The sequence below is a fragment of the Aquarana catesbeiana genome, linkage group LG01, assembly GCF_042186555.1.
Source record: "Aquarana catesbeiana isolate 2022-GZ linkage group LG01, ASM4218655v1, whole genome shotgun sequence".
Taxonomy (NCBI): Eukaryota; Metazoa; Chordata; class Amphibia; order Anura; family Ranidae; genus Aquarana; species Aquarana catesbeiana.
In genome coordinates, this window is record NC_133324.1 from 876,962,739 (window position 1) to 876,983,932 (window position 21,194).

The 21,194-nt window shown below is 43.4% G+C and overlaps 1 protein-coding gene across 2 annotated transcripts in view; it reads left to right on the plus strand.

The window, feature by feature from the left end:
- The window catches only part of STK32B (serine/threonine kinase 32B), a 335,065-nt gene that overhangs the window by 236,341 nt on the left and 77,530 nt on the right, over positions 1–21,194 (plus strand). For both annotated transcript variants that reach the window (XM_073610257.1, XM_073610249.1), the window contains one exon: positions 8,000–8,125. In XM_073610257.1, coding sequence (XP_073466358.1) covers positions 8,000–8,125 — 126 coding nt within the window. The remainder of the gene's footprint in view (positions 1–7,999; positions 8,126–21,194) is intronic.

Genomic DNA, 21,194 nt, shown 5'->3' on the forward strand with positions numbered 1-21,194 from the left:
CAAATCTCACTCCAGAATTTTCTGAGACAGTGCCTCTCACACAGTAAGGGCAGCCATCAGAAATTTTGGGGATCCTTACACAGTTTTAGGCCTGCCCCCCCTCTCCCTGGGCCTGACCACCAACATTCCCCAGGGCCCACCCACTGGCCATCACACCAAATCCACCCACTGGCCATCTCACCAAGTCCTTCAGTGTACCCACTTTTATTTTAACACTCGTACAGCTTAATATATCCTCTATCCCGTGTCCTCTAATCCCATTTCCTCCTCCTCAGTCCCATCTCCTCCATCCTACCTCCTCCTCATGTCCCTTATCCTCCATCTCCATCCTATGTCCTCCTCCTCAAGTCCCATCTCCCCCACCCCATGTCCTTCACCTCCTCCAGTCTCATCTTCTCCATCCCATGTCCTCCTCCTCCTGCAGTCCCATCTTCTCCATCCCATGTCCTCCTCTTCCAATCTCATCTCCCCTATCATATGTCCTCCTCCTCCTGCAGTCCCATCTCCTACATCCTATGTCCTCCTCTAGTCCCATCTCCTCCATCTCACGTCCTCCTCTTCTAATCTCATCTTCCCTATCATATGTCCTCCTCCTCCAGTCCCATCGCCTCCATCCTACGTTCTCCTCTTCCAATCTTATCTCCCCCATCACGTGTCCTCCTCCTGCCCATATATACTGTTTATATACAATATACTGATCCTATATACTGCTCATACATCCTCCTCCATGAGCTGCTTCTAATTAAATATAAGACTGACATTTTATTATCTCTGATGATAGATCTGATACACTGACAGTCCCTGTAGATAAGTGTATGGTGGGATCTGTGGTCTCTCCTGTGATCTGTATACAGGAAGGAGATCTGTCTCCTCTACCCTCCCTCCCCAGAGATGGGATTAGAATGCTACAATCACATCATTGCCCAGCTGCCATTGAATGTCTGAGTCGTTCTTCCTCCTCCACCCCTCTCTGCGGGTTCCATAGGAAGCACCCGATTTCTCCTCCTCCTTCCTCCGCCCAGCTGTCAGTGTCTTGTGTAGATATGGGGGAGATCCCGACCCCAGTGAAGATTGCACTCTCCGTTAAGATCCAGCCCAGTGACCGGCCGGTTTATTTTAATATTTTGCGGATGCTGAGAACAATCACTACAGAATAATATGGCCCTGGTTGGGGCTCAGGCCCCCTACATGTGTACAGGTCCCCCCCCCCCCCAATGGCAGCCCTGTACGCAGTAGATATACCCATATCTGTGAACATTTATACATTTGAATTCCTGAGATTTGAGCAGAGCAGGCTGTACAGCCAAGCATGACACAGTAAATTTAGGGTGCTGTTAATTGTGCTAAAAGTTGGAGGGGCTTAAAAGACAGGTATGCAGATCATTTGAGTTACAATGACAGTGCATCTGGCTACCACCTATCTGCCATTCGAGTTACATTAATAGTGTCACCTGTAGATGACAGTCGGGTGCACTTTTAGTAATACCAGTAACAGTACCAGTAACACCGACAGTGCTTGTTGGTTGACACCTATCTATTCCCCACTATTTTGGTGAAACATCTAGTGTATCTGGCTGCCACCAGGTAAGTGACCAATGTTCCTTGCTGGTCAGCCCAGACCTTCTGCTTGCCCACTACGGACATCCCCTGGGCTACAGTCAGCCTCCGTCGCCTGCTAAATTTGTATTTTAATGCTGGAGGTTCCTCCACTCACCCCATTTGGGAAGATTCCCTAGTAACTTCACTCCCAGAGACTTCTGGCCAACCCTATCCTCTGACAGACTCTTATATTCCTACACAGCAGCCCTGCCTCCTACTCACTAGGCTTCCAGTCATTGCAGAGCACTCACAAGACCTCTCGCATGTTGCCTGTATGTTTACAAGCATTGCAGAGCATAATAAGGGACCCCTTCACTAATTCTCTCTGCGGCAGTGATAACTTATAGTTCCACATGCATGACACTGTGTTTTGTTTACATTTTACATCTTCAGAATAGGAATTCTAGAGCTATAACAATTCCAGTAATGACCTGGCAACCAGATCAATTCTGGCATTGCCGGGTCAGTTCTGGAAAGTTCCAAGGTAAGGCTATACCATTACGAGGCTACAGAACAGGAGTGCAGAGAAGCTGCACTGCTATTTTATAAGAAGAATTCAGGAGAGTCGTATTTTTCAGGATCCTTTTAAGGCACAATTAACATTTCTAGATGTTTCCCATTAAAATACCAAATCTTCAGACTTACCTTAAGGGCTCTTTCACACTGCGTTTTTCCAAAATGCATATTGCATTTTTATTGCCCTTTTAATGTGTTTTTGGTGCGTTTAGTGGTTTCTTGACTTTTTGCATGCACCTGTGAAACATGGGACTCAAAAAACACACCAAAAACACAGAGGTGGTGTGTTTTTGATGAGATTTTTGATGCATTACCGTAAACTTAAAATGGACTTGCAAAGTAAGGTGCATTTTTGCCACACTTTTGAAAAACTGCACCAAAAACGCAGCATGCAGTACTTCTCAAAAAGCAGCACACCTGCAGCACAGTGATATAAAGAGTTACATAGGATGTAACAGGGTATAGTTTTCATGCTCTTTTATCACGCAGAAAAGGTGTGTTTTAGCGTGGCAAAAGCTTACCAGTCTGAAAGGGGTCTTAAGCCGCGTACACAAGCGGAATGTCCAACAGAAAAAGTCAGACGGAAGATTTTCATCGTCTATTCCGATCGTGTGTATGCCTCATCGGACTTTTTTTTTTTCGAAAATTCTGACGGACCTAGAAATAGAACATGTTCTAAATATTTCTGACGGAACCAATTCCTATCGGGAAAACCGCTCGTCTGTATGCTGTTCCGACGGACCAAAAATGATGCATGCTCTGAAGCAATTATGAGACAGAAGGTATTGGCTACTGGCTATTGAACTTCCTTTTTCTAGTCCCGTCATACGTGTTGTACGTCACCGCGTTCTGGACAGTTGGACTTTGGTGTGACCGTGTGTATGCAAGACCGCTTGAGCGGAATTCTGTCGGAGATACCTTCGGAGTTTATTCCAACGGCAAAACCGGTCGTGTGTACACGGCATAGGGGTTCTGTTGAGTTAAATTTGTAATAATGGAGGTAATATTCAAGCATACTTTACAGGCATCTCAGTCTTGGTCCGTAAGGTTCAATATTGAGTTGGCCAACCTTTGCAGCTATAACAGCTTCAACTCTTCTAGGAAGGCTGTCCACAAGGTTTAGGAATGTGTCTATGGGAAAATACGCTCTTCCAGAAGTGCATTTGTAAGGTCAGGCACTGATATGGTCAAGAAAGCCTGGCTCGCAGTCTCCACTCTAATTCATCCCAAAGGTGTTCTATCGGCTTGAGGTCAGCACTCTGTGCAGGCCAGTCAAGTTGCTCCACCCCAAACTCTCTCATCCATGTCTTGATGGACCTTGCTTTGTGCACTGGTGTACAGTCATGTTGGCACAGGAAGGGGCCATCCCCAAACTGTTCCCACAAAGTTGGGAGCATGAAATTGTCCAAAATGTCTTGGTATGCTGACATCTGAAGAGTTCCCTTCATTAGAACTAAGGGGCCAAGCCCAACCCCTGAAAAACAACCCCACACCATAAGCCCATCAGTCCACCAAATGATTTGGATCAGTGCACAAAGCAAGGTTCATAAAGACACGGATGAGTGAGTTTGGGGTGGAGGAACTTGACTGGCCTGCACAGAGTCCTGACCTCAACCCAATAGAACACCTTTAGGATGAATTAGAGCGGAGACTGCGAGCCAGGCGTTCTCGTCCAATATCAGTGCCTGACCTCACAAATGTGCTTCTGGAAGAATGGTCAAACATTCATTCCCATAGACACACTCCTAAACCTTGTGGACAGCCTTCCCAGAAGAGTTGAAGCTGTTATAGCTGCAAAAGAGTGGGACAACTCAATATTGAACTCTATGGACTAAGACTGGGGTGCCATTAAAGTTCATGTGCGTATAAAGGCAGGTGTCCCAATACTTTTGATAATTTAGTGTATATTACATTTGGCCTAAGGTCTCTTCCCCAGCAAGATGAGGATGCTGAGCCAAAAAGCCTGAAATCAAATTTACATTTAAAGTTCACTTGAGGATTCCTTTGTTTTAAGTCTGCCCATCCAGTCATTTTACATCAGGACCAAAGAGCAGGTCTGCCGAATAAGTGCTGCTAGTAAGAACCAGCAGTTATATCATCACTATTAATAGGGCTGTCACATAATATGGCAATTTTTCTTATGCTGCATGTCCTTGAGAATACCTTATTTTTTTTTAGCGGGTCCTTGACAGTGCACTCATATGAGAACACAAAAGAAAAATGTTCCCTGATTATCCAGCAGACACTAAATAAAGATGACACATCTCTCCGCAAAACAACTCGCCCAACTGTTTTAAGCAAAGCTGTTTCGACAATATGGAAAACACTTATTAATATGTAGGAAAGTAGATGCAGCGTACCCTAGAATAAAAGCAGAAATGCCAGGGTTGTTTAGTAACAAGATAAAATGTGTTGGTGCAAAATATTTTATTTGTTAAGCAAGCTTTGGCAAAATAGACAGTATAAATCCAAATAAAAAAAGGAATTCCTTCTAGGTGCACAGTGACCAATCAGGACGCAAGCAGAGATGAGCAAACTTTTGCAACTTTAAAAGCCAAACTGATCACAATATTTATGTATTTGCAAATTTAAAGTGGAACTTCAGTCCCGCTCTGTACAGGCTACCCCCCCCCCCCCAGCCCTCAGCGCCACCATTTTTGCGCATGCGCAGATGTGGCTATGGGTATGGTAGAGAATGGCACATCTGTACATGTGCAGAGGTTTTTCTGCGCATGCGCAAAGACAAGGAAGGTTTTGGACTTCCCTGTTAACAGTCTTTGTGCATGCAGTGCTGATGGCCAGGAAAACTGGCGCATGTGCAGATGTGGTGCAGGGCTCTCTCGGGACCCAATATACCATTTTTTGCTCTACGGCACTGCGTTACTTTAACTGACAACTGCATGATCATGCCACACCGTACCAAAATAAAATTGTTGTGCTTTTTTTCCCACAAGCTTTCTTTTGGTGGTATTTGATCACCTCTGTGCTTTTAATTTTTTGCGCTATAAACGAAAAAGACCGACAATTTTGGAATAAAAAAACGTATTTTTTACTTTCTGCTATAAAACATATCCAATAAAAAAATTTAAAAAATCAAATTTCCTCATCAATTTAGGCTAATATGTATTTTGCTACATATTTTTGGTAAAAAAAAAAAAAAAAAATCTCAACAAGCAAATATTGATTGGTTTGCGCAAAAGATATAGCGCCTACAAACAATGGGATATATTTACTTTTTTTTTTTTTACTAGATCAGTGGCATTTAGCAGAACTCCGATTTTGCAGCGGACATATTGGACACTAACTGACACTTTTTTTGGCGACCATTGATATTATTACAGTGATCAGTGCTAAAAATATGCACTGTCACTGTACTAATGACACTGGCTGGGAAGGGGTTAACATCAGGGGTGATTAAAGGGTTAACTGTGAGCCTGACCAGTGTTTCACTGTTGTGGGGGAGGTGCTTTTACTAGAGGGAGGCATAGATCTTTGCAGGAACACAGGATCAGTGCCTTCCTTACTGATAGAATGACGATCTGCCTTGTTACATAGGCAGATCCCCATTCTGCCTGTGTAAAGAGCGATCATCGGGTGCCGGCGGACATTGCTGATTAGCTCCCACTGTGTAGAATTACAGCAGGAGCGAGCCTCCAGTGGCACTCATGCCCGATACCTGAAAATGCAGGATCACTTATATATATGTGATCCTGCTCAGCGTGGCCACCCTGCAGCAGTAAATGTACTATAGGGTGGTCGGCAACTGGTTAAAGAAGATGTACGACTGGAAGTTAAAAATGCTTGTTAAATTTCACAGGGGACCCTGTGCACATCACTCTTGTTCCTGTTCAAATCTGTGCATTGGTTGCTGAGCAATATGGTGGGATTACTTGCCCCCCTTGCTCCCACTGCTGCTAGCATAGAGACAAATACCTAATTAATTCTGACTAACAGTGCAGGACAAAAGGGAGCATGACAGACAGTGCACACAGAACCTGCACAAACCTTACCTAAACACCTGCAGCCCTCCCATGTAATTGTGCTTCTCTGTGCCCCTCGCTCTACCCTGCCACCTTCTACTGAAAAGAAAGGCTGAGCCCATATGTGGTTGACAGCCACATACAATTTGGAGGAGAGAGACTGGAGTAGTGACTATAGGCTTGTTTTGCTGTGAATAATGGTATCTAAAGAGGAGTGCCATAATTCTTAAAAACGCAAGCCCACAACACCCAAGCTACTACATTATTCTCTCTCTTACATGTGTAGTAGCTGGCTTGTGTTCTTGTGGGCTTGTGTTTTTGTGAATGATGGCACCCCTTTCTGGTGCTACTACTCTCCCCTGAATAGCTGGTAGCTATATCTGGGCTCAGTCTTTAGGTCAGTGTTATTGGAATCTTTTCAATACATGGAAGTTGTCAGAGGTCTGCAAGAGGGCTTCAGAGGGAGGGCTTCAGAGGAAGGGCTTAAGAGCTGACTGTAGCTCCTCCATAGGAGCACCCATAAACTGGGCTTCAGTCTGGGGTGGAGCTACAGCACAGCACTGACAGAAAAGCAAAGTGGAATTATTTCAAAACCACTGCACAGATTTGAACAGGGCCAAGTGCAATGTGCACTCTGTGGGATTTAACAAAACTCCTGACAACACATTTTTCAAATTTAAGGTTCTCAAAACCCCATTGTGAAGTAATCCACTTTATAAAGGTTAAAGTGGCACTGGCGTGAAACTGTAGAGCAGTTTGGTTGGCTATGACAGTGATAAGCATGCTTCCCTGATTTACAAGGATTAGGGAGTGTTCAGTAAAGGGCCACAATCCTGACTCTTATGAAATTTTGGGTTTGCTTTAAAATGATACTAAAGTCTTGTTTTATTTTTTTTCTTAAAAAAAAAACAAACATGTAATACTTACCTGCTTTGTGCAGTGGTTTTGCACAGAACAGCCCAAATTCTCCTCTTCTTGGGTCCCTCGCTGGTGCTCCTGGCCCCTCCCTCCGAGTGCCCCCACACCAAGCAGCCTGCTATGGAGGCACCCAAGCCAAGCCGCTGCTCTGTGTGTCCATTCAGGCATGGAGCCCCACTCAGCCCCTCCCCTCTCTCCTCATTGGCTCACTGAATTTATTTGACAGCAGCGGGAGACAATGGCGCCCTGCTGCTGTCTCAGCCCATGAGAAGGGAGAGTTCCAGACAACTGAGGCTGTCATGCTTCATGGCTGGATCAAGATGGGCTCAGGTAAGTATAAGGGGGGCTGCTGTACACACAAGGTTTTTTTTATCCTAATGCATATAATGCATTAAGATAAAAAAAAAACCTTCTGACTTTAGAACCATTTTAAAGTATATGTTTTGGATAGGGTGAGGTGCTAAAACCCATGTCACGTTTTTACTGCTGTCTGTGTATCCTCTGAAGAGATTCCTCCTCTCTGGTTGACTTGGTACACATTATTACAGAGACAGAAATGAATGGGAAGTCCAAAATTTTAAAATTTTTCTCAGGAACAGGAGGTGAAGGTAAATGTTCCAGTGGAGACACCTAATCCAGTGACTTATCTGCATGCTTGTTCCAGGTCAGTTACAGAAATTACTGAAAAAAGAGTGTCAGAGCCAAGAAACTAACATTTTTAGAACATGAGAGCAGCAATGGCAATCTCTAGGTTTCTCTTTTTCGTAAATTTCCTTTAAAAATATATACTGAGATATATCCGCTTTGAAAATTGCCACTGCAGCTTTCAATTCAGAAAAGTGTGATGGCTCAGGGCATTTGTCTGACCTTGTCCTTGACTGGCCTGCGTACAATAATGTGAAATTGGTTGGTTGTCAGCATTTCCTCAGTTTTGCACAATCCTGATTTATGATGCTGTAATTTATGATCACTGAAATTTTTTGCAGCTTCTTAACAAGGACCCAGAGTGCCGCTATTCATCCTTATCTGACATTCAGACTTCCCCTTACCTGGCTGATATGAACTGGGATGCCGTTTTGGAAAAATCAATGACACCCAGCTTTGTCCCTAATGTGAGTTTTAAAAAATGAAAACAATGATGTCATAATATACTGGAAATTGCTATGTTCAAGGTTTTGTTTGATGTTTGTTTTTGGTTGTGTGTATAATTATCATGCACAAATTTTGTGTTTTAAAGGTATTATAGACCAACTAACCTTATCAGCAGGAGCATGTATATTTCCACTTTTGCAGATACATTTGTAAAAAACTCTACTATGTGTTTGTTATGTGTTTCTTTTCATACCGCATTCCTAAAACAAAGAAAAAAAAAATAGATGTTTCTGAGGAGAAGGTGTCATGGCTGCAAGCATTTCTCACCTAGCTCACCATGATCTTTCACAATAGCTGTGCTGGGGACTGGTTGAGTTCAGTTCTCATTAACATATAATGGAGAAGCCTAGTTCCAAAACATTAAGGCTTGGTTCACATATGAGCCGCATGCTGGTCACAGCAGGGGTCCACTGCGTGCTGGTTCACCGTTTCAGGTCCAATTTCAGCCCAAATTTTGGGCTGAATTCGGACCTGAGAAGGACCAAAAGACACACAGCATTTTTTGTGCAAAATGTAACGGACCTGCTGCGAAGATATATGAATCGGCTCCATAGAGAGCAGGTCAAATTCTCCTGCTATTGCGACTTGGATGCAGATCTCTGCATCCAATTCGCAATGGTGTGAACCCAGCCTTAACCTTTTGTCAAGACAGACAGTATTCAAATCTGTTACAACTGATGAGCTTGCTGTCTTCAGACAGGGTTAATTATGATAAATGCAGCTTCCCACCACCCTGATAACAAAGAAAAATTAAGTTTTCTTTGCTGGAAGTACAAGAAAAGGGCTATCAAAAAGGTAAGCTGCAATTGTTAAATGTTTTTTTAAGTTATGCTATGTGAACGTGTATGAAATATAAAGTAAATATTATCCCAATTTGGCTGAAAAAAGTGAAAATACCCTTTTTTTACCCTGTGATTCACTGCTCCTCTCCCAATGCAAGCATGTAGAGGATAGGCTGAACCAGAATGAAAAAAGTACAAAATAGACTCTCTATAAAGCTAATTCAGCACATCACAGTCATAATTAAAGTGGACCTTCAATGCCAAATGGAAGGTCTGTTTTTTTGCAATCCTCCTGCCATTACAACACAAATGCCATTTGTTAACAAACAGATTGCTCTAGAAAAAAATTACCGGTACTTACTTCAATTCTTCTGTGAGGCATGGGTTACCTCACTGTGTCTTTGTCAGGGCTGGGCCCAGCTCTTCCTTCTCTAAGCTGGCCACTCAGCTGTCGGCTAATTGCCAGCTCCTATCTCTCTACAGTGACTCACCTATTGATGATCCTGCTCGTCGGTCCTGCCTACTTAAGCCGTCCAGTCCAGATGACCTCTGCCTTTGCCTTAGTCATATCTCTAGAGACACTCTCCTGTATTCCTGTTAAAGACTTGCTTGGCTGACATCCCTTCTGACTCCAGATCCTGCTTGCTATTCTATTACGCTCATCTTCGGCTCCCTGACGTTTGGCTTGTCTGACTATCCGTTCCGGTTCCTGAATTCTGGCTATGTTTTGACAACGTTTACTCTGTTTACCTTTTTTTAACTGTACTTCTGTCTCAGTCTGATTCATGGTTTCTGACAGTAGGCGAAGGCCATGAATTCAGATGATGCAGTCAATTCACTGGTTGGTAATATTTTTTCCAGATTGGATGAGCAGGATCACTGCATGGATCAGTTTACTATGGCGTTACAAACACTCTTGAGATGTGCGGCTCACCTGGAATCCCCCACTGTGGCTGCTCCGGTACAACCTGTGTTGCAGGCCGTCCCTGCTGCTGCTCCAGTCTCTGTGCAGACACCCGCCTCGAGTATTACCTCTAAAAGAGGTATGTCTGGTTCCACTCTGCTTCCTCAGCGATTTGGGGGCTATCCAGTCCAATGTAGAGGGTTTCTCAACCAGGTTGAGATATACTTTTAGATGCTGCCCCAGGCGTTTCCCATGGACAGAAGCAAAGTAGGTTTTGTGATATCTTTGCTTTCTGAGAGAGCCTTGGCCTGGGCAAACCCTCTATGGGAGACGCAAAAACCTGTTGTCTTGAGTTAACTTGAGTTTGTGGCTTCTCTTAAAAGGGTATTTGACGTTCCCGCACGCTCCGCGGTTCTGCTGCCAAGTGCCTCATGTCCATCAAACAGAGTACGAGAACTGTTGCCGATTACGCAATTGAATTCCGTACTCTGGCAGCAGAGGTTTCTTGGAACAATGAGGCCCTCGTGGCTGCTTTTTCTGATGGTCTCTCGGATACCATCAAGGATGAGATAGCAGCCTGAGATATACCCACTGAGCTGGAGAGGTTGATCACATTTGCCATCATCATTGACTCCAGGCTCAGAGAAAGGCTCTCTTTAAAGGAGCGCTTGCGGAAGCCTCCTGTACATCTGTCTCCAAACTTTGCAGTCCCACCCTTGCCTCCCTTACCTCCCATGCCTCCTGGTACTGAGTCGGTCAGTGAGGGTACACCTATGCACTTGGTTTTCACGCATCTCTCTGCGAATGAGATAACCTTTAGGAGGAGGAAGAGATTGTGCCTTTACCCGTCCAGGGAATGCCCGAAACTTGAGGTCCTGTCATACCTTAGGTGGCGTTGTTTCGTCCCCAGTTATCCAGAAGGATAAGCCCCTGGTTTTGGTTACTCTTTCTTGGGCTGAGTCGTCCATCGAAATACGGGCTCTAATTGACTCTGGGGCTTCCAGGCCTGTTCATTGATGCTGCCTTTGTATCGGAACACTTGATTCCGCTGCAGCTGCGAGACACTCCACTTGCCATTGAGGCTCTTGACGGGAGACCTCTACAGCCTGCCCATGTGACTCATGAGACTGTTTCCGCTGTTTATTGGTTATCCTTGGTTACAGAGGCACAACCCCTCTTTTGATTGGCTCCATGCTGAGGTTCTCTCCTGTTCGCCACAATGCAGTAAGACATGCTTCCAGAAGGTAGCCAACATCCTGTGCACCTCTTCACTCTCCTCCCTGCTGAAGGAGTACCACGATTTTAGCGATGTCTTTGACAAAGGTCAAGCCGGTAGTTTGCCTCCACACCGGTCATATGAATGTGCAATTAACCTTCAACCTGGTGCCATACCCCCTCGTGGCCGGGTTTACCCTTTGTCGATCTTGGAGGATAAGGCCATGGAGGAGTATGTTGCAGACGCACTTTCTCGAGGTTTCTTGCACAAATCCTCATCTCCTGCTGGTGCTGGTTTCTTCTTTGTGAAGAAGAAGAGTGGTGAACTGAGACCTTGTATTGATTATAGGGATCTCAATCGTTTCACGATTAAGAATGCCTATCTGATTCCGTTGATGACAGAGTTATTTGACCGCCTCAGGGGAGCAATGTTTTTCATGAAGCTTGATTTCAGAGGGGCATACAATCTTGTGAGGATTAAAGCGTGTTCCAGCTGAAATTAAACTTTTTAAATAAAAATACCCCTATAATACACAATCTTAATGTATTCTAGTAAAGTTAGTCTGTAAACTAAGGTCCTGTGTGTTAGTTCATAGCATTAGTTTGTTACTTTATAAACTTCCAGCAGGCGGTGGCCATCTCAAGTGTGGGTATCTGAAGCCAGTATTTCTTCCTGGATCTCATCCTTGCAGATCTCGCACACGCTCAGTGCAGCACAAGCATTGTAATAGGTTGCAGGTCAGGTTTCCATAGCAACAGCAGTGTCAGAGGAAGTTGCCACCTCTTATCTATGCACATCACCGTGCCACTGTTCTCATAACATTGCACCGACACTGCGCCCATTGGATCGGCAAATGTGCTTACCGCTCTCAAATAGCAAATAGTTGTTTGCCTTCTTATCCTCCACATGAATTGACCGTATCCACCGTCGCCAACCTGGCTGCTTTGAAAGCTAGGGTAACAATGGCAACAAAAGGCTGGTTGCCCTTATTTAACTACTTCCATACAGGGCATTTTCACCCCCTTCCTGCCCAAGCCAATTTTCAGCTTTTAGCGCTGTCACACTTTGAATAACAATTGCGCGGTCATACTACACTGTACCCAAATGAAATGTTTATCATTTTTTCCCCACTAATAGAGCTTTCTTTTGGTGGTATTTGATCACCCCTGCGTTTTTTATTTCTTGTGCTATAAACAAAACAAGAGTGACAAGTTTGAAAAAAACACAATATTTTTTACTTTTTGCTATAATAAGTATCCAATTTTTTTATTTTTTTTAAAACAAATTTTTTCCTCAGTTTAGGCCGATACGTATTCTTCTACATATTTTTGGTAAAAAATATCGCAATAAGCATATATTTATTGGTTTGCGCAAAAGTTATAGCGTCTACAAAATAAGGGGATAGATTTATTGCATTTTTATTATTATTTTTTTTTTACTAGTAATGGCGGCGATCTGCGATTTTTATCATGACTGCGATATTGCGGCGGACACATCGGACAATTTTGACACATTTTTGGAACCATTCACATTTATACAGCGATCCGTGCTATAAAAATGCATTGATTACTGTATAAATGTGACTGGCAATGAAGGGGTTAACCAGGAGGGGGCGCTGTAGGGGTTATTGTGTTGCTAGGGAGTGATTCTAACTGTGGGGGGAGGGGATTCACAAGGGGAAGAGACCGATCGGTGTTCCTATGTACACACCATCGGTCTCCTCCCATCTGACAGGACGTGGATCTGTGTGTTTACACACACAGATCCACGGTCCTGCTCAGTTACCGGGCAATCGCGGGTGCCCGGTGGACATCGCGGCCGCCGGGCACGTGCACCGGGACTTGAGCCATGTGGCGGGCACGCGCGCGCCCCCCCTGGGCTGCCTGAAAGGCTGCGCCGTCATATGACAGCGGCCCAGAACAACAGCTGCACCGTCCCGCCGTCATATGACGGCGGGCGGCCAGCAAGTGGTTAAAATGGCACTGGCCGCCGCCTTGCAACTCGTCAATTCCAATTTTGATATAACACAATGCTATGGCCCATCGATGCCTATTGCCTCCTGGGATTGATGACAAACATCTGCCAGGAGGCATTGCAGACCGGAAATGATGCGGTCGGCCGCGGATGAAAGGAGGAAATTAATATTTAATTCACAAATATAACAGTGAGTTTAAAAAATATATATATATATATATATATATATATATATATATATATATATATATATATATATATACAGTGGGGACGGAAAGTATTCAGACCCCCTTAAATTGTTCACTCTTTGTTATATTCCAGCCATTTACTAAAATCATTTAAGTTCATTTTTTCCCTCATTAATGTACACACAGCACCCCATATTGACAGAAAAACACAGAATTGTTGCCATTTTTGCAGATTTATTAAAAAAGAAAAACTGAAATATCACATGGTCCTAAGTATTCAGACCCTTTGCTCAGTATTTAGTAGAAGCACCCTTTTGATCTAATACAGCCATGAGTCTTTTTGGGAAAGATGCAAGTTTTTCACACCTGGATTTGGGGATCCTCTGCCATTTCTCCTTGCAGATCCTCTCCAGTTCTGTCAGGTTGGATGGTAAACGTTGGTGGACAGCCATTTTTAGGTCTCTCCAGAGATGCTCAATTGGGTTTAAGTCAGGGTTCTGACTGGGCCATTCAAGAACAGTCACGGAGTTGTTGTGAAGCCACTCCTTCATTATTATAGCTGTGTGCTTAGGGTCATTGTCTTGTTGGAAGGTAAACCTTCAGCCCAGTCTGAGGTCCTGAGCACTCTGGAGAAGGTTTACGTCCAGGATATCCCTGTACTTGGCCGCATTCATCTTTCCCTCGATTGCAACCAGTTGTCCTGTCCCTGCAGCTGAAAAACACCCCGACAGCATGATGCTGCTGCCACCACCATGCTTCACTGTTGGGACTGTATTGGACAGGTGATGAGCAGTGCCTGATTTTTGCCACACATACCACTTAGAATTAAGGCTAAAAAGTTCTATCTTGGTCTCATCAGACCAGAGAATCTTATTTCTCACCATCTTGGAGTCCTTCAGGTGTTTTTTAGCAAACTCCATGCAGGCTTTCATGTGTCTTGCACTGAGGAGAGGCTTCCGTCGGCCACTCTGCCATAAAGCCCCGACTGGTGGAGGGCTGCAGTGATGGTTGACTTTCTACAACTTTCTCCAATCTCCCGACTGCATCTCTGGAGCTCAGCCACAGTGATCTTTGGGTTCTTCTTTACCTCTCTCACCAAGGCTCTTCTCCCCCGATAGCTCAGTTTGGCTGGACAGCCAGCTCCAGGAAGGGTTCTGGTCGTCCCAAACGTCTTCCATTTAAGGATTATGGCGGCCACTGTGCTCTTAGGAACCTTAAGTGCAGCAGAAATTTATTTGTAACCTTGGCCAGATCTGTGCCTTGCCACAATTCTATCTCTGAGCTCTTCAGGCAGTTCCTTTGACCTCATGATTCTCATTTGCTCTGACATGCACTGCGAGCTGTAAGGTCTTATATAGACAGGCGTGTGGCTTTCCTAATCAAGTCCAATCAGTATAATCAAACACAGCTGGACACAAATGAAGGTGTAGAACCATCTCAAGGATGATCAGAAGAAATGGACAGCACCTGAGTTAAATATATAAGTGTCACAGCAAAGGGTCTGAATACTTAGGACCATGTGATATTTCAGTTTTTCTTTTTTTTTAAATCTGCAAAAATGTAAAGAATTCTGTGTTTTTCTGTCAATATGGGGTGCTGTGTGTACATCAATGAGGAAAATGAACTTAAATGATTTTAGAAAATGACTGCAATATAACAAAGAGTGAAAAATTTAAGGGGGTCTGAATACTTTCCTTCCCCACTGTATATATATATATATATATATATATACCAAATAGTTTTAAGCGCAAAGAGTGGCTTGGGATGCCGAGGACTTAAAAATGTGGGTGGAACTCCACTTTAAGAAGGGCGACGAGTGGAAAACTGCGTTTAATACCAGAACAGGCCATTATGAGTACCTTGTAATGCCTTTTGGCCTTTGTAACGCCCCTACAGTTTTTCAGGAATTTATTAATGATGTCTTCTGAGATTTGTTGCAGTTATGTGTGGTGGTTTATCTTAACAATATCCTCATATTTTCCAAGTCCCTGGAGAGCAACCACACAGATGTCTGTCATGTGCTTCAGAAACTAAGAGAGAATAATCTCTATTGTAAATTGGAGAAGTGCAAATTCCATCGTGAACAGGTTAAATTCCTGGGCTGTGTCATTTCCACTGCTGGTTTTTTGATGGACCCAGAGAAACTTTCGGCAGCGTGCAGTAGCCCCAACCTGTGGGTTTACGTCATCTGCAGCGTTTTCTTGGCTTTGCCAACTATTATCGGAAGTTTATTTGTAACTTCTCGTCTCTGGTCAAGCCCCTGACTGATATGACCAGGAAAGACATTAACCCACAGAGTTGGTCTTCGGAGTCCATTAAGGCCTTTGAGAGTCTCAAGGCTGCCTTTGTTTCTGCTCCTGTGTTGGCACATCCTGATCCTACATTACCTTTTATCCTTGAGGTTGATGCTTCTGAGACTGGAGTTGGCGCCCTTCGGTCTCAACGTCCTACCTCTGAGAGAGCTTTGCATCTTGTGACTACTTTTCCAAGAATTTTGTCACCTGCAGAGTGCAATTACGAGATTGGTGACAGAGAGCTGTTGGCGATCATTTTAGCCCTGAAAGACTAGAGACATCTCCTCGAAGGTATCACTGTGCCGGTTCTCATTCTTACTGACTATAAGAATCTCACATTTTTGTCTGAGGCTAAACGCCTCTGTCCCAGAAGGGCGCGATGGGCTTATTTCTCGTCAAGTTTCAATTACATTGTCTCATTCTTACTTGGTACTAAGAAATGTAAGGGCTGACGCTTTGTCACAACAATTTTCCTCCACTTCCAAGATGTAGTCGGTTATGGTTCCTGTGATTCCTCCTGATCGTATTCTGGCTATGGTTCGCACCAGTCTCACTTCTCCTTTGGGTGACAAAATTCTTGCTGCTCAGGTCCATGCTCCTCCTGAGAAACCTTGTGACCGCTGCTTTGTCCCAGAGAGTCTCTGCACTGCCGTGCTCCAGACTTACCATTCTCCCAAGGCTGCTGGCCACCCTGGGAGGAATCAACTCTTTTGGGCCATTTCCCAACAATTCTAGTGGCCTAGTCTACGTGCTGATGTAACCGCCTTCGTAGCTGCATGTTCCGTGTGTGCTCAGAGTAAGATTCCACAACACCTTCCAGTGGGTCTCCTTCAACCCATACCCAATGGACAGAGGTCCTGGACCCACCTGTCTATGGATTTCATTGTGGAGTTACCCAACTCCCAGGGCAACACAGTTTTCCTTACGGTGGTTGACTGATTCTTGAAAATGTCTCATTGTATTCCACTTAAGAAGCTGCCCACTTCTAAGGAACTGGCTTCCACTTTTGCTCGGGAGATCTTTTGCTTATATGAGCTACCCTAGGTGATTGTCTCAGACAGGGGTAGTCAGTTTGTGTTCCGGTTCTGGTGAGCATTTTGTGCTCAGCTCGGAATTCATCTTGCTTCCTTCTCTGCGTATCACCCGCAGTCTAATGGGGTCACAGAACAAGCCAATCAGTCCTTAGAGCAATTCCTACGTTGCTATATTTCTGACCATAACAACTGGTCAGACCTCTTACCGTAGGCAGAGTTTTCTCACAATAGTGCCCTGAATTCTGCTTCCTGATTGTCCCCGTTTATGGCGAACTATGGTTTCCAACCTTCCATGTTGCCTGACTCTTTTGTTCCGCAGAGTATTCCTGCGTTAGAAGAGCATCTCTGTGGTCTTCGTTCCACTTGGGCACAAGTCCAGGAGGCTTTGCCACATGCTAATGATAGGTATAGACTCCATGCTGACCGCAGACGCTTGCCTGCGCCTTCTTACCAGGTTGGGGACAGGGTCTGGCTGTCATCTCGCAACCTCCGACTTTGTGTTCCCTCTATGAAGTTCGCATCTGGGTTTATTGGGCCTTTTCGTATTCTTTGCAGGATTAACCCACTGGCTTACGCATTTGACCTTCCTTCTAATATGTGTATCTCAAATGTATTTCATGTCTCCCTATTAAAACCTTTGGTCTGCAATCGCTTTACCACCTCAATGCCACATCTTCACCCTGTTCAGGTTGAGAACCATGAGGAGTATGAGTTACAGTCCATTGTTGACTCCCGTAGGTTCTGTGGGTGCATACAGTACCTGGTGCAACGGAAAGGATACGGTCCGGAGGAACCCTCTTGGGTCCCATCTTCGGACGTACATAACTGTCCTCCTCCGTGATTTCCATAGATATTTTCCCCTCAAGCCTGGTGGTCCTCTGAGGGGGAGGGGTCGTTGAGGAGGGGGTAATGTCAGGGCTGGGCCCAGCCCTTCCTTCTCTGAGCTGGCTGCCCAGCTGTTGGCTAATTGCCAGCTCCTACCTCTCCACGGTGACTCACCTGTTGACGGTCCTGCTCGTTGGTCCTGCCTACTTAAGCCGCCCAGTCCAGATGACCTCTGCCTTCGCCGTAGACATATCTCTAGAGACGCTCTCCTGTATTCCTGTTAAAGACTTGCTTGGCTAACATCCTTTCTGGCTCCAGATCCTGCTTGCTGTTCTACTACGCTCATCTCCGGCTCCCTGACGTTTGGCTTGTCTGACTATCCGTACCAGTTACTGAACTGGCTATGTTTTGACTACGTTTACTCTGTTTACCTTTTTTATTATTATTAAACAAGTGTGATTTAACTGTACTTCTGTCTAATACTACTTCTATAATTCTGACAGTCTTCTTGCAGAACTGGTAGCTCGAAATTCCAGGAGAATGCATTCCAGCCCCAGAGTGTATTTTCTTGGGTTTACCCCAGGAGGCAGTGGTGATGTGCAGTATCATCACCCATGCCTCCTGAATCATTGCAAATCACAGAAAGGGTAAAAAAAAACTTTTGGGGGGGCTTTTAAAAGCTATTTGTGTTAGGGGGTGCAGGGAACTTGGAAAAAAACAGACAATTTGTTTGGAATGGACGTTCCGCTTTAAAGTGAGCATGTATGTAAGTACATTTTAAAAACCCCTTCTAAGAAAGTGCCTGTCATTACTAATATTAGCCAGAAAATTACCCTTTCCTTGCCTCTCTGAAGCAGGTGTCATGACATTGTAAAATGTTGATCCAGAGAGTTATCCAGTTGTTTTCGAAGATCAGAAGTTTTATTTCTGTTTCCTGTTGGAGCACATTAAATGTTATTTGGTAGGATCTTTTGCCTTTATTAACATCAACTTTGGGTTTAGGATGCTGAAGACGCATTTCTTTTGAGCCTGACTTGCCTGCCATCATTGCTAACTTTCACCCACCATCCCCCATGTAATGAGGGTGCTACTTGTATGCTACTGTAATTGAACAAGATGGACTGGGGCTTTGATGACAATTCAGAGAAGCCAAGCTCTTAGTAAAAATGTGGTAGACAGAAGAGGGTTTTCTGGCTACAAATGTAATACTAAGTGCTTTGTTGTATTCTAAAAGTTTGCCAGTTTGGCTCCTTTCAAGAAAGGATGTAATCACAGTCCATTATAAAGAAATGACAGACAAAGAAAGCATTTACAAATCTATGGATGCAGAAAGTTGGGATAAGTTAAAGTCTTATGTTAGCCATCCTTTTATGCATGCAAACACAGCATTCTGACCCTATTACAAATAGTAAAGTTTGAGTTTCGCAAGAGTTAACTTCTATTAAAAGAAAAACATGATAGAGAATGGCAAAACATATAGGATTAGGTAAAGGTATGCAATATTTATTTTAAGGCCGAGGGTTGAGATACACTTTCTTGTGCATTATACAATTCTGAAAATAATGCCACATATTTGTATAATGCCTGAGGAAAGAACCTAAACCTAAAGCAAAAGCTTGAATCTTCCATAAGTTAAGTAACCGGATAAAGTGTGTTAACTCCAAACTTTCCACACTAAATGATAAATAATATGACATAATATTCCACTACTGCAAATCTCAGTATAAAATATGATAATCATAACATGAAACTGCAGCAGGCAAGTAAAATGTAAATGCTACATCAAAATGTGATACAGGTAACTGTCCTGGGAATTCAGTCTGTAAGAGATAGTTGCACAGAGTCACCCATAGGTCTGAGTCATCTAAGAGGATGCCTGATGTGCAATATTTCCTACAACACAAAGAGTAAACCTGTGTTCCCTGTCAATGAAGATGAACCTCCCACTTGTAGCAAATCTGTATAAAAGATGTCAATAGGAATCTGCAATAAATGTATCTTTAGAACATATTTACAATATATGATCTGTTTATAGAGGAATTCATTAATTTATAATAGTATAGGCATTTCTGCTTACTTTTACCAAGAGTTGACCTTTGAAATATTAAGCTAAGGGTATACCTGAAATTAACTGTATAAAATTTTGCTTACTACTACACTAAAAATAATAAACATTTTAGCAATCCAATATTATCTGGAATTATTAATGACTCTGCCAGCAAGCCTATGACCTCAGGCTTTTGAACTTTTGTGTCTGCATCAATGTAATGTCATCTTCATATACTGAAATATCAGTAAATGGAGAAAGATTTAAGCACCTGAAGAGGTATAATGGAACTAAAAATATATTTACCGAGATTTTGCACACAAGAGTCAAACAACTTTAACCCAAAATTCATATATTTTTCTAAAAGGATTCTATTAGAAAATTGTGCAGACATTGGGTAAAAATTATGGGAATATTGGGTGAACACATATTATTAGACCCTAGCAGGCATGATTAGCAGTGTCTTGGATGAGGTCACATACCTAGACACCCTCACATACTAGGAGATACACTGCCATTCTTCAGAAGTAATTAAAGACAAATAGATATTACTTCAGAGAACTGCTTAAGCACAAATAACATTTCTAAATGTTTCTTCATATCCACTTTGAGATGCTATTAATAGACTGATAGCACTTTGTGAACTGTAGGTGCATGTGGCATAGAGCCACTAGAGCTGTAAAAATCACTGTGTATGACTAAGTCTTACTGTGCAGTGGCATCACTTATTAATTAACCACTAACCACCAGGTTACCAGCAGGTGCTCAACTGCTAGGTACAACTTAGCAAATATGCTTTTAAAGATGTGTTTTTCATAAGCAATATCTATGTTCAGAAAGTAATGTATGAGCCAGAAGACTCTAGTTTCTGTGCACTGCTCTGTGCACTGCTGAGACTTACTTAGGGCTCTTCACAATTTTTTTTCTTTTAGGAAAATGCTCAAGGCTTTGCTGTCTTCTCATGGCAAACAAACGAGAATTGGTGAAAATACACCTTGCTCTACTAAAAGATTGAAATGAAGAATTGGCATTCAATTCAATTGAATGCCACACACTGTAGGAGTCAAGGCAGCAGCATTGTGTTGCTGAATAAGAAATCTATGTATGCATATGGAAAGCTAAAATAAGCTACAATTACATACTAGGTCCCGGGTCTTCCTTCTTCCTTCTTCTGAATTGTAATGTGGGAGGGCAGCTCCCACATTTCCCCTTGGTAATGTTGCCGATGCCAGGTGTCTACATTCGCCCATCAGTAGGTCCTCACAGGTCCTGAAGCCTTCCAGTGTTATGAGAGGTAGACAGAAGACTGATCGGCAGAGCATAGACAGGAGCTTCTGATCATCGCTCATGGCTAATTGAAGAGTATCACAAGCCAACTGATTTGAGTTCTTCAGGTTTTGGGGATTGAAAAAAAAACACATATTGGGTTGAAACAGGGTGTTTTTTAAAAGATAAGTTCAGTTTTAAAGAAAAAGAAAAAATAATAAATGCACATATTTTCGCAGAAAAAAAATGTGCATTTATTATTTATTCCTGCAGGAGGCATTGCACCCACAATCAGTAGATCACAGGTGCAGTTTGGGCTCCTATAGACATGTCCTCCAGCTTTCCACCTGTACCTCTATACAGGCTTTCTGTTTGAAAGCTGGAGTACATGTCAGTGGACTATGTGAACGATCATCAGCGTTCCTGCAGCCCATCGAAACTACAAGTCTGTCTGCTGTGGTGGCAGATGGTACTTGTAGATTTGTAATTTCACAGGAAT